At 46.3% G+C, this 14,209-nt stretch overlaps 1 protein-coding gene across 1 annotated transcript in view; it reads right to left on the bottom strand.

Moving 5' to 3' along the window:
• hemk1 (HemK methyltransferase family member 1) overlaps nucleotides 1-14,209 on the bottom strand; it is a 48,754-nt gene that overhangs the window by 31,042 nt on the left and 3,503 nt on the right. The window contains exon 4 of the mRNA XM_042339697.1: nucleotides 13,183-13,276. Coding sequence (XP_042195631.1) covers nucleotides 13,183-13,276 — 94 coding nt within the window. The remainder of the gene's footprint in view (nucleotides 1-13,182; nucleotides 13,277-14,209) is intronic.

The following is a 14,209-nucleotide window of genomic DNA, read 5'->3' as shown; positions in this document are numbered from 1 at the left end:
TAGACGTAAATTTCCCCCCCCCCCCCCCAATGGCACTATTCAAAAAGAGAAGGGTGTTTCTTCCCGTGCCCTGGCTAACAATCCCCCGAATAAAATTGATTATTCACTTCGTGGCTGTTTGTGGGACATTGCTGTGAACAAATTGGCTGCCACATTTGCGTACAAATACAGTCAGTCATTTTACACTAAATCCCATGAAATTGTTTGAGGCAAAACGCTGGCATGAAATCCAATGCAAAGATTATTATTATAGAACAAACTCACTGAGCCGTTCAGAAACCAAACTGAGCATTTTCTACGTATTTTTCCTGTGGTTTAACTCACGAAACGGCAGACAATAATAAACCACAGAATCAGCAGGGCAGCCCTACAGCCCTGTGACATTGTGTTTTCTGCAGAAATGTTTGTATTTTTGCTTTTAGTAAGAATTGGGTGAGTAGACAGGCTTCACTACAAGAAGTGTTTTTCACACTTAACCAACCAGACAGCTGTTATCTGCAGTTCAGTAAATGTTCCCCTGTAGACCTCTGCAAACCAGGTGCCAAACACACAATGTACTTGCCGATCAATACACGCCAAGCTCATACTCACACACACAAACTGGTCACACACACACGCGCTTTACAATCACACGCATTTATGCTCACACCGCACCATCCTACCCCTACTCCACACACAAATTTATAACACACACACACACCCCTAACTCACACACAACACGCACCCCAAGCTCACAACTACATACAAACATGCACGCACGATCACACCGAGATATTGTGTTATGTAGCCATGTTGTATTATTCCATGTAAACCATTTGTCCAAGTCTGAGTGACCAAAAAGATGGATTCTGGTTTGGTTTGGGGTAATTATTTGGAGATACGCTTTACAGGGCGACTCGGTGTGTATGTTTGCAGGTGGGCATGCGAGCGTCTGAGGGTGTGTAAACGTGTGCAAGTGTTTGCGTGTGTGAGGCCCAGTGCTCTGGCATCAGTATTCTGATGAATCACGAGAGAGGTTTTGATCCAGGCAATGGATACAAGCGGGCACTTTGCCCGCAAAAATCCATTTGCCCACAAAGTCACTACACTTTACAGCAAATTCGGTGAAGTGTTTTGAGACGTTTGTCAACGTGATAAGGCGCTGAACAATCTGTGGACTTTGTGTTTTTGCTAAGCCGTTTGGGCTTAGGAAGTGGTTAACTCAATGGGCAACAAGCCTTCAAACTCAGCTCAGCTGTTGACTTTCACCAGGAGGTGATGAGCAGTGCAGAGCTGAATTGAAAGTGCAAAAGCAGCGTCAGCAGAAGCTTGGGAAATGACCACACCTTCGGTCACCCTCCTGCCCCTACCCTCCTTGCCTTCCACCTCTCCTAATCCCAACCCCTGGCTCGGGTGCAAACTCTTGACTGTCCAGCGCCTTGAGATGTCCTCCCGACATGAAATCACTCTATAAAAATGTAATCTTGTTGTTATTGCAGTCCTGGCTGCTTGTCTGGGAGGGGAGCTGCGTCAGAGAATGAGACACAAGTTCGAACAGCGTTGGCCATCATCAAACACCTCCTTACAGATACAAGATAAACAGCAATGGTTTGGCCTCGGGGATTTGATAATGTCAAAACATTTCAAATGCTTTTGTGAATTTACTGTAAAGTGCAACGATTGTGTATTTTGTAGGTAAATGTGCCAGCCAATTTGCGCACAGCAATTTCCAAGGAACAGCAATTAAGTGAACGGGGTTTTGATCTGGGTGATTGTCGACCAATAGCAAAATTACAACATCAAGAACTTGCACTTACATAGCACCCTCCACACAGGGTAGCCTCTGCGGTAGGAAGGGAAGGTGGTCGTAAACCAGTATTATATTTCTATAGCACCTTTCATGTAGGGAGGACGTCCCAAGGCGCTGGGGAGAAACTTGCTTCTCTTTTCCAATAGCGCTGAGGGATCTTTTACATCCACCTGAACAGGCACAGATAACACCTTGGTTTATAATAATAATCCTTGCATTTGATATAGTGCCTTATCATGTCTCTTCGAGACGTCTCAAAGCGCTTCACAGAATATACTGTAAAGTGAATTGACTGTATATTTTGTGAGCGAAATACAGCGGTCAATTGCGCACAGCAATGTCCCACAAACAGTCATAGATTGACAGACCAATTTTTTTTAAAAGGAATTATTGCCCTCAGAAAATCGATCCACCAATCGACTAACGACCGGGTTCCTACTTACTGATAAGTAAACAGAGGCGTGTGGAGTAAGAAAACTTGCAGAACGTTTCGCCCTGCCGGGAATCTAGACCAATCTATGCTTTTAGCCTTATCTGAAGGATGGTGTTCCTGAAGATGCAGTAATGCTCATCACCAACTTATATTTCCACACAAACTAAATGTTTCAATGTGCTTCACAGAATGAGATTGATAAGAAGTGAAGTCAACATTGTTATATAGGCAAATGCGGCAGCCAACACGTGGCATCAAGAGTCCCACAAACAATATTGTGTGGAAGTGAATTTGAATGTTCTGGAATGAATTTGCATCTGGGAGGGATACTGGAAGGTATGTTGACACTTTGGCCACACAAATCCATTTGCCCACAAAATCACCACACTTTACAGTAAATTCGGTGAAGTGCTTTGAGACGTATAGGATGAGTTATCTGATCAATTTTACATTGCAAGTACCTGCAGCAACTTCTACCATGCGCCGAGTTCCGTATAAAGCAGAGTGATGAGGAAAGCGATGCCCCTTATCAATAGTTTATTTGGGAAGTGGCTGGGGTGTTGATGGCATGATAACTTAAGTGATAGTGATGAGTTAAACCAGGGTTGAGTTGTCTGGAGTTTATGGTACTGCTGTGACTGGTAAACGTACAAATAATTGATGTGTATTCCAACAACAGTAACACATTACATTGATTGCCTGACTGATCGCATCTGAAAACCTTCATCTTTGACTGTCCCCGCAATCACCTCTCTCTCCCTAGCTCCGCATCAGGCTCTGTCACTGCTAAAGGCTCCGAGACGCTCCCCCACACATGAAGGGTGCTATATAAATACAAGTTGTTGTTGTTATTTATACACGTCATTTATACATTTCTGTTGTTATTTATATATTATTTATTTATACACCCCAAAGGTGCTCGACAGTCTAGGGTACCATTCCATTCTGCGACTAGATCTTTCAACGCTAACACAATCATTGTAATAACCACTGGATTTGATATCATGCTCTATCATGTTGTCGCGACGTCTCAGAGAGTTTCACAGTGAAGTGCAGTGACCGTGCATTTTGTAGGCAAAGGGCCCAGACAATTTGCGCACCGGGTCATCCCATAAACAGCTGTGAAGCGAATGACCAATTTTATTTTGGTGGGTCAGCAGCGAATTGTTGGCCAGGACGCTAGGAGAAACTGCCTTTCAAGGGAATTTGAAGAGACGCAGTGTGTAACGTTAAAAGCAAGACAACACTCGTGTCTGGAAACCCATCTCCATCTTCTCCGTTATTTTAAACCTGGCTGTCACTTTTCTACTGAATACAATCACGTAATGGCTGCCTGCCGTCGGCTTGTTTGCTGCTCACCTTTGTCGTTCTGATTAGCAGCCCGGTGCGAAAGAAAGATGTCAAGCAGTGTGTCCTTATTTGAATTATGTTAGATCTGCTTGCACCTGCTAACTGCACACAGCAAAAATAAAAGCTGAGAAAGGGGACGAAGCTCTTTCGGTTACGAGTTTTGGACGCCGCAAACCCACGGCTTTAAGTAGAACAAATTGCTGTGAGTTATTTGCTTAAAAAATGATAACGTGCAGATGCAGATCTTATCGTGGCTTTAATTCCTGGTACTGAACAGGCTAATGAAATCCCCTGAGAAACTCGAACCTGCATTGCCTTCCAAGTAGGAGTGCAAAGTGCTTGAGTTCCAAGAATTAAGGAAGGCTGTGGTGCACACACAGGAAACACACACACACCACATAAGCAACCAGAGACCTGCACACCAACTCTCTCTCTCTCTCTCTCACATTTGGTTGCTATCCAAATGCTATAATCTTGGGGTTGCATTAACCCTTTACGGGCCCCTTGCAAACCCTGTCACACGCCAATCCCCCCCACCCCCTTCCCCTGCCCCCAGGGGGGTGGCGTGGTTAAAAGGCATCTCCCGCTAACAGCAAATCGCTGGCACAAGACATGACTCCAGCAAATTTGGATGATTTTTTTTTTTTACCTTTTAGGTTGCTTCCAAGCAGTCCTGTTGAGGCAAACAGTGCAGCAAAAATAGACATGTCAGAACCAGCACATGCAGCCCCTCCCAACACCACCGTTTATTCTGGTGACAGGGAGTTTTTTTACATGTTGAATTAATAAAAATGAGATGTAACTAGTTGGCCAGAGAACCTACAGACAACAACAACAACTTGCACTTATATAGCGTTCTCAACCCAGGATAGCATCGTGGAGCACTTAACTGTGGCGGGGAGCCTGACTCCGAGCCAGATAGATCTACGCACCGCTGTGACTGACACTCACATTGGGTTTTATTTAATTTCTGGATGGGGGCAGACGGGAGCCCTGATACTTGCGAAAACCCATCAGCGTTTTCAAGGGTCTCCAAGTCTGGACACCAGGAGCAACTCCTTTCTCTTGTCAAATAGTTCCATGGGATCTTTAACGTCCACCCGAACAGGCAGGAGAGTGGGAGAACGCACACATTTATTCAATGCGCCTGAAATGTACTGAGAGAAATAGAAACATCTGGGCCATAGAGACCTAGGAGGACATACAGCCCATCTAGCTTGTTCCACCAGCTTACTAGATCTCGACAGATCTTTTAACTCCATTCCCAGACCCCTCATCTCTTCTACTACCCCAGTATCTGGGTCTCTCTTTTAAACGTCCCTATTGATTCCACCTCTACAGCTTTCTGGGACAGAGAGCTTGACATCTCCACAACCCTCTGTGTGAAGAAATGCCTCCTGACTTCAGAGATGGAACACAAGCGTTAGAGTATAACCGACTGTGGAATGAATGAAAGCCAGTCAGCGAGCAGGTGGTAGCAATTCCTAGTTTCAAACAAAATGGCCAAAAATTCTGAAATCGGGAGCTGACAAGGTGAAGGTTTGAGTCTTGTGCTTATTTTAGCATTTACGTGTGAAAGTCACCTTGCTGTCTGCCATAGGACACTATTGTGTAACGTAGCTCTCCCAAATCTTTTTGGCAGGAGGACAGTAGTTCTGTGTTCTGTGTCCGTTGGAAAGCTCTCTCCACCCATCTGCTGCTTCACAACTAAGGTCAGGAAACGTTTCTTCACACAGAGGCTTCTGAGGATATGGAACGTTCTCCCCCAGAAAGCTGTAGAGTTGGAATCAATCGAGATGTATGAAACGGAGAGAACGAAACGTGGGTGATAGAGATATTTAGGGATAAGGTGAAAATCCTCTCTCAGCACCGGGATCCGTTATTGGGAAGCACTCTGAGTCACCGTCCGGCATGGGGGCGCTATGTAAATCTAAGTTGTTGTTGTTGAAAAGGTGAGGCATTGGGATTAAAAGATCTGCCAAAATCTAACAATCTAGTAAAAGATGACCGAAAGCACGGTCAAAGAGGCATGTTTTGAGACGTACCTTGAAAGAGGGGAGGAAGAGCATAATTCTGGGATGGAGTTTCAACAACAATTTGCATTTATACTATATAGTGCCTTTCACACAGGATAGCGTGATTATCTCGAGAGGGTTTAACAGTGGCCGACCTTACTGCCGAGCCAGAGAGAGGGGAGGTGACTGTAGTTTCGCCTGGTGTCCTGGCGAACAATCCCCCAGATAAAATCAGTTCTTCACTTCACAGCTGTTTGTGGGACATGACTGTGTGCAAATTGGCTGCCACACTGGCCTACAAATACACAGTCACTAGACTTTACAGTAAATCTTGTTTTGAGACATCCAAAACTAGAGGGTGTAAATATCAGCTAACCAGCAGTAGCTCTAACAGTAAGTTTAGGAGGAAACTTCACACAGTGTGATGAGTATGTGGAGCTCACTGCCAGAAGTTGTGGTTGAAGCAGAAAGTATCAACCGATTTAAAAGGAAATAGAGGAGTATAGCAGAGAGAGTAGAGGTGTATAGGAGAGGGGAATAGAGGGTTGAGGCTCTGCTCTTGCACAAACTAGTTCGGCCAAATGGCCTGTCGTCCCGAAGTGAAAGGTGCTATATTAAATCTAAGGATTAATATTATTGCTGCAAACAGATGGTAAAGGACTGTTGGTTAAATCTGTTGAAGCCAGGGTGATGGGGCTCATGAGAGAAGCAGCTTGGAGCTGTGATGAGAGCTATTCTGGTCGGGCAGCTATTCTGGAATGGTGAAACTAAATGAGCCAAAGGGCCTTCTTCATCTAAACCATCGTGTGAAATGTTACTTTCTTTCCATTAAACTTTTTGTTTAACAGCAAGTACAGGATGGAGAACTGTCTCAGGTTAGCAAGTGCTTTTAGCAGCTTACTTTCAGGTGGGTTTCTGTGCGTGTTGCAGGATCAAAAGCGTTCTGTTCTTGTGCGTTTGTGTCAATATATGCGAACATGTGTGTGTCTGTGTGCATGTGAGCAGAAACATGTGCCTGTAAACTATTGCAGCTTTTATTGACCTAAAATAAAATCTTCCCCTATATAACAGCTACCTTCAAACAAAATGTGGTAGGTTTAATGAAACAAATCATTTGGCCCCAGTACATTTCATCCTTCCAGAATCCCCACCTGACCCTCTTTCCCATTCTAGTACTGAGCTGCTACTTACATTTCATTCTGCTTCCATTCACCGTAGCTTTCAGGTCTTTGTTCAAAAGCATGGCCCCAGCAAGATGATGAAGTGCAAAGGAAATTGAGTTGCTGCTCTTTTTGACCCACGAACTCTGCTAGGAGAAGGATGTCACACTCTCAGCACTGCTGGTATTTTAACTCATGGTTCTGAGCAATGCGTGCTGTGTAAACACTAACTGCACCCAGAGCCTCAGCAATTGTCCCATTAACCCACAAGCCACAAGCCACACAGTCTGCACGGAATCAGACTAGCCAGCAGCCAGTCACTGAGACTTTCATAACAGAGAAACCCACAGGCTCTGCTTCAGTTCTCTGTCCTTCCTACACACAGACTCTAGTCTGTTTTGTGTCCGTGCCCCACGCCGCCCTGGATTTGTTGCCCACATTTACTCTCTCCTGCAGTTTAGTTTCTTTCCTCTGTTCTACCCTCTGCTGCTGACTGGATGGGGTTTGGTTCACTGTCCCCTCCACTGGGCGGTAAATTCAGAACAAATCTACGCAAACACATGGTTGAAGCAGGAAGTGTTGATTCCTTCAAATACATATCAGTTTTCTTTTAGGGAATAACATTATGGGACATAGTACATAGGTAGCTTAGGACATATGTGCATGCGACTGTCAGGAAGGTGGAAGGCAAACAAAATGGATCTTGGTCTTTTTCCATCTAGCATTTCTTATGGATGGGTTTCCGCAAGTGTTAGACACCTGGCTGACAAAGAAAATTCCTCCCCAAGTACTCCTTTCTCTGATTCCTTTCCCATTTTACTGGGTTGGGGGGGTGGGGAGGGGAACAGTGCCCCAAACTCTCTCTGGTATCTGGCTCAACTGTCCATTGCTCAGGTATAAGCACTGACAGTGCGTCAGCAAGAGAGAACCAGGTAGGAGCCCGACCCTTCCTGATCCGAACACCCACCCATGGAACTTCCAAGCTGCAAAGTGATCAGCAGCAGTATCCGAACCGAGCTTGTGAAATTCTCTTGAAGACACAATCAAACACAGCTTGGCTGAATTTTGCCCCCTCCCCTAGCCCTGGGGCACTGAGGCCAATTGTAGCACCAGCCCCTCGCTCGATGGAAGGAAAAAGGAGATGAAACTAGAATTCAAAAAGAAAAGGAGCTCCACAATTTACATTCAGATACACCAAGGCAGCAGGACAATTAGGAACAGGTCCAGGGTTAGAAAGTGCCCTTTCAGGACAAACACCAGGAAGTATTTTGTTACTGATGGTTAGCAGAAAGGCTGGTTCAGGTCAGGATGCTGGGATTCAATTAAAAAAGCAGCTTGAAGCTATGATGGGAGGATAGTAAAGTGCGGATTGTGGAAGGACGAAATCAGATGGGCCAAAGGGCCTTCTTCATCCGAAATTTCTTTGTGAAATTTCTCCGAAGATACAATCAAATGCAGCTGTACACAATTTTCGTTGATTTCTGTTAAACGGTTATCGGGCAATTCATCAAGAAAGTCCCGTCCTGAGATGACTATCTGCACCACAGATCAAGCCTCCATCTCAGAAGCAGTTTCCCAATTCACAGCTGGTGGGTACATGGGAAATACCCTCCTTCCCCCACTCCCCGGCAGGAAGTGACTTCAGGGGAAAAACTAGCTGGGGAGTGAGCACATTGCTGACCCGCTAAGTTGGAGCATCAAAATGTATGATCACGATATCAGTTCGACTGACAAAGGCCCTTTGGCCCCAACTGATCTCATTCCTCCAGAACACCCACCCTCCCAAACAAGTCCCAGTGTCCTGGCCTCAAGAACCCTTCCTGGCACCTGTTCTAGCCGTTAGTTAACCTCGGGGTAAAGAAAAACTTACTTGTGTATGTCTTGAAATTGCACTTTGCAACTCTAAACCCGTGTCTTGTTCTACTGCCTCAGTACATCCTAAACTTAGGTCCATCCCACAATCCCTTTGCCTTGCTCCCTCTCTTGCCTCCTTCAAGGCACGACTCAAGACCCTCCTTTTCGACCGTGCCTTCAGCCGCCTTCCTATCTACCCTCCCTCATCCCAACCCTGCCCCCCCCCACCCCACGCTCGGTCCTGATCCCCGACTGTTCAGGGCCTTGGGTTGTCCTCCCGACGTGAAAGGCGCTTTACAAAGGTAATTTTATTGTTGTTGTTGTATTGTTTTTGGTTTACTTTTTCAATCCCATTTAGAATGAGAAGTTTCTTTTCAAGACTGAAGAGCGCCAGCTTGTCTACTCATTGTTAATAGCAAAAATGAGAAGGAGTGAGATTCAGTGGCTAGCTGGTATCTCTCTCAATGAACTGGTACGGAGGTGGAAGGAGGAGAGATTATTCTTATCTGTATTGCGGTCAACTACCTCAAAGCAAAAATATGTACGTATGTTGATTTTACTTTACATCGCATGATGTGTGGGTGTGATCAGTCAGATATGGAATTTCATCTCAGCTCCTAAATGATGAGTTTAGTACTTGGTACACAAACCTTGAGGCTGGAAGAAATACAACTTTAAATCAGTTCCAGTGAATCTGGGCTTTATTTTTCTCCACTAACTTTATAATAATAATAATCCTTGCATTTGATATAGCGCTTTTCATGTCGGGAGGACGTCCCAAAGCGCTTCACAGAACACACTGTAAAGTGAATTGACTGTATATTTTGTGGGCGAACGCGGCAGCCAATTGCGCACAGCGATGTCCCACAAACAGTCGTAGATTGAAAATGACCAATTTAATATTGTTTTTGGATTTTGGAGGGATTATTATTAGGTGTGTGGGATAAGGAAACTTGCCCAAGGTTTCGCCCTGACCTGCCTGGAATTGAACTCAGGTCTCTCACTTGCAAAGCGAGTGCTCTAACCACTGAGCTACAGGACTCCAACTTTGTGCCCCTTCTGCCTTGACACCCGAGGTTTGATTTGAGACAGGTCTTATGGTGATATCTTTAAGTGCTTCGCAAGATTTACAGTGAAGTGTAGAGACTGGGTATTTTGTAGGCGAGTGCAGCAGCCAATTCTAGGTGTAGCAACACCGGGGGGGGGGGGGGGGGGTTGTTGGCCAAGATATTGGCCAACTTTCCTCTTTTCCAATAGTGCTGTGGGATCTTTAACATCTACTTGAACAGGCACAAACGGGACCCTGTTTAACGTCTAATCCAAGCTTGGACAGGAAGCTTGTACGGGGCAAGCAAACCAGCCAGGTGCTGATGGGTGGGTGTTATATCATCACGGGGCACAGACTATCACAGGCTAGTTTAAGGCTGTCCACAACTGACACGGTTAAACTCGCATGCAGCCCCTGTGATCGTGAGCAAAGCACATTCGACTGGGATCACATGGTAAAGCAGAAACAGCAGTAGCGACTGGCGTGGAGGTTACACTGAGTTTGTGCGAGTGGTTTTGACAGCTGGTGAAATTGTCTGACCGGCCCACTAGGTTAGCTCTGTGCTCGCTGTGTGCACAAGGACAGCTCGAGGACAGGATGCAGACCAGTGGCACAGAGAGATGTGTGACGACAGATCACTGTTCTCTGACTAATCAATTCTCTACTGAGTCACCAGACGGGGAAGTCGCTCTCTCTGTATTCCCCCTCCTGGAAACAAGGCTTCAAACCTCAAAACCAAAGACTGGCCAGTGATGTACATCCTGTCAGCTGCACATACGCACAAGCTACACTGAGACCTCTATACTGGGGTTCCCCCCTCTGCCTCCTCGGTTAAAGTTGCAGGCAAGCAGGCAGGACGCCGGAGGAACGATACAAACACACAACACTAGAAAAAGATCATGCAGAGAGCAGGGGATAAAGGAAGGTGTCTAGGAAAACACAGCTGTCTCACTCGCTTTTTTGGAGGGGGCATCCTCTTGTCCTCACCTCTCTCTCCCAGGCGCGCATGGACACACACAAACACACACACACACACATCTTCAGCCTGACTCAGACAAACGGAAATTCATCACCGTGCCTAAGAGTCTCTGACCAGACAGGAGTTGCACATGTGTGTCACCTACACGTGGAAATTTCCCTTTATTTGAAATAGAATGCGCAATCTTTCCCTAATTCATTGATTCTGGAGAGTATTAGGTGCAAGTTGGCAAGAGCCACGGCTCGGGCACCCAAGAGTATGAGTTGTGGAGTGGGTAACTACTGGAGTTTAACCGGCTTGCTATTGAACTCACTGTCTGGCAAAGTTTCCTGTTGCTTGTTCAATTAGAACCACCCTACTGTCACTTTGCCGTGCGTCTATTGTACACTTACAGCACTCACAAAACCAGGTCAGAGCTGGAAACAATGTCAGGTTATTAACAACAACTAGCAACGTATATAGTGCACTCTACACAGGTTAGGACATGTAGCAGTTGACTTTAATCTCCATCACTGGGCAATGAACCACAGTCTGGATAAGCTAAATGTGACTGAATTTACACAAGGAAATTTCCTCGAATGTTAGCACTCCGAGACGCTCTCTCGTGTAATATAAATGCAAGTTGTTGTTGTTGGGCAATTGCTCAGCTGGTAAAATCACTGTCCAAGGCATTCTGAACCAAGCAGAGCAGGTTCGATGCTTTTTTTGTACTGAGAGAGCTGAACAGCAGAAGCGTTTCAGAGCTACAAATATTTGCAGCACAGAAGAAGATAGTTGGCCCATCATGTCTTTCAAAGAGCTCTCTGTTCACTCCCATTCTCTTGACCTCCTCCCCACCACACACACTTTCAGCCTGGCTCAATCAGTAGCACTCTTGCCTCTAAGTCAGAAGGTCGGAGGTTCAAGCCCCATGAGCTCAAAGTCCAGTCTGACGCTCCAGTGCAGTGTTCGGGAGCGCTGTACTGTTGGGCGTGCTGTCTATCGACTGAGACATTCAACTGAGTTTTTGTTTTACTGTTCAGGTCGAGGTTAAATAATCAATGGCATAATTTGAAAAGAGATGGGAGTTTCTCACAGCCAATCCCCTAGATAACATCAATCATTTACTTCATCGCTGTTTGTGTGGGACATTGCTGTGCAAACTAATATTGTCTGCATGACACACAGTCACCACACTTAACAATAAATCTTGTGAAGCACCTTGTGACGAATTGCCAATGTGAAAGATGCTGCAAGAAAAAATATTTATTATATTCCTCTTTTTCAGATACTTAGCCCATTCCCTCTTAAAAGCTAAGACATATTCTGCCTCAACCACACGTCCAGGTCAGGGGTTCCACATCCTAACAACTCTGTTTGAAAACACTCTCTTAAACTTTCTTCTTGCTCTTTTGCTAATTCCTTTAAATCAGTGCACCATATGGGCGGCTGAAATAATTTCCCTGTTTACTTTATCAAAAGGATGTTACGATAGTTGCAAGAGGATACAAATACAGGCATAGATTAGTTGGGCTGAAAGACCTGTTTTGTGCATCGTTATAAGAATCTTCACATTTGGCACAGCACCTTATCATGTCATTGAGACGTCTCAAAGCGCTTCACAGGATATACTGTAAAGTGGAGTGACCGTGTATTTTGTGGGCAAAATGAGGCTGACAGTTTGCTTACAACAGTGTCCTACAAATAGCCATGGACTTGAGCTACTGGTTTCCCTTGGGGGATTTGTCAGCCAAGACACTGAGAGAGAGAAACGACTATCTCTTTTCGGATAGTACCCCGGGAGATCTTTAACATCCACCTGAATAGTCAGACTATGTAATTTGATGAGCGTGCGGTCGGTGAGTTCGTTGGGCTCATCAACACCTCATCAGCATCACCATGTACATGCCAGAGGCTTCTAATAATCAGCCCAACGAATGAGGCAGAAGAGCAACACTCGGCACAGTGACCTTATGTCCATTGATTGATCCACCAATCATAAAAGGTTCAGTGATTTGTAAAATGGGACGAAAGAGAAAGGGATCCCTTCAGATCCCTGGTGAGCAGTGACCTCACTCACTCAGCCTCAGCATGTTAAATAAGTAAGTCCCCTTTGGCCATCAAGCATTAATGTACTGAGACACGCATATGAGCCAAGACTGCCACCTGATGGGCAATAGTGGAATGCAGCACATAATTATAATACAATAATAATCTTTCCTTCTGATCACATAATTGCTGTCAAGTGTAGAGACTGTGCATTGATCAGCCAACGTTAAGACACAGTAGTGTCCCACCAACAGCTGTTTCACCGGATCCTTAAGGTCCACCTCAACAGGCAAAGAGGGTACATCGATTTAATGTCTCATTGGAAGAATGGCACCTGCGATAATGCAAGTAGCACTCCCCCAGACTGCGCTTGAGTGTCCCAACGTGGGACTTGAACCCACAATCTTTTGACCTAGAAGCGAGAGTGCAACCGACTGAGCCAGTCACACCTGGCTGATCCGGATTGGAGAGCGAGGGGGTGGAAGAGGCAGAAGAGGCAACTTGCTGGATGTAATGCTTTACGTACCTCAGTTTCCGGTCTGGGAATGAAGACCGGTGGTTTCATTTTCAACGTCAGGTCACAAAAGTCCCACTCCTCAATCACAAACTGTACAGGCATCCTAGGCGAGGAGGGGAGAGGCTGAACCACACATAACCAGTCAATCAATCTACGCAACACTGTGTCTTTACAAAGCTGCTTACCCTGAAACTCCTCTACCCTCAACTCCACGACCACCGATGTCCTGACAGCTGCCTGTCCGACATCGAGTCCTGGACGAGATACAATTTTCTTCAGCTCAACGTGCGCATAATTGAGGCCCTCCTGATTGGCTCACGTCAGCGCCACCGCACCTCAGGCGCAGATACCATCAGCATCCAAGGCTGCACTCTCCACCTCTCAAAGCCATCAGGAACCTCGGTGTTCTGTTCGACCCTGAGCTGTCCTTTCTCCCTCATATCCGCGCCACAACTGGCACCGCCTTCCATCACCTCCGGAATATCACCAGACTACGGCACTACCTCACCCCTCACGCTGCTGAAACCCTGGTCCACGCCTTTGTCACCTCAAGGCTGGACTATGGGAACTCTCTCCTCGCCGGCCTTCCCGTTACCTCCCTCCACACTGCAGGTCATTCAGAACTCTGCAACTCGTGTACTGTCCCGCACCAGACACCGCGCCCACATCACTCCCACCCTCGCTCGCCTCCACTGGCTCCCCATCCCCCAGAGGATCGAATTCAAGATCCTCATCCTCACCTACAAGGCCATTCATGGCCTCGCTCCCTCCTACCTCTCCGACCTACTATCCCCCTACCTACCTGCCGTACCCTCCGTTCCTCTGGCTCTGGTCTGCTCCACATCCCCCGCCCCAACCGCCCTACCATCGGTGGCCGGGCCTTCACCCTCTCAGCCCCGAGGCTCTGGAACTCCATCCCCCAGTGCCTTCGCCGCCTCCTCCCTTTCCTCCTTCAAGGCCGGTCTCAAAACCTTTCTCTTCAACCGTGCCTTCAACTCCCCTCTCGACTCTCTACCCCCTCCTCGCCCCCTCCCTT

Source organism: Callorhinchus milii, unplaced genomic scaffold, assembly GCF_018977255.1.
Source record: "Callorhinchus milii isolate IMCB2004 unplaced genomic scaffold, IMCB_Cmil_1.0 Scaffold12, whole genome shotgun sequence".
Classification (NCBI taxonomy): Eukaryota; Metazoa; Chordata; class Chondrichthyes; order Chimaeriformes; family Callorhinchidae; genus Callorhinchus; species Callorhinchus milii.
Note: the sequence above shows the minus strand (reverse complement) of the source record. Positions and strands in the feature narration are given on the sequence as shown.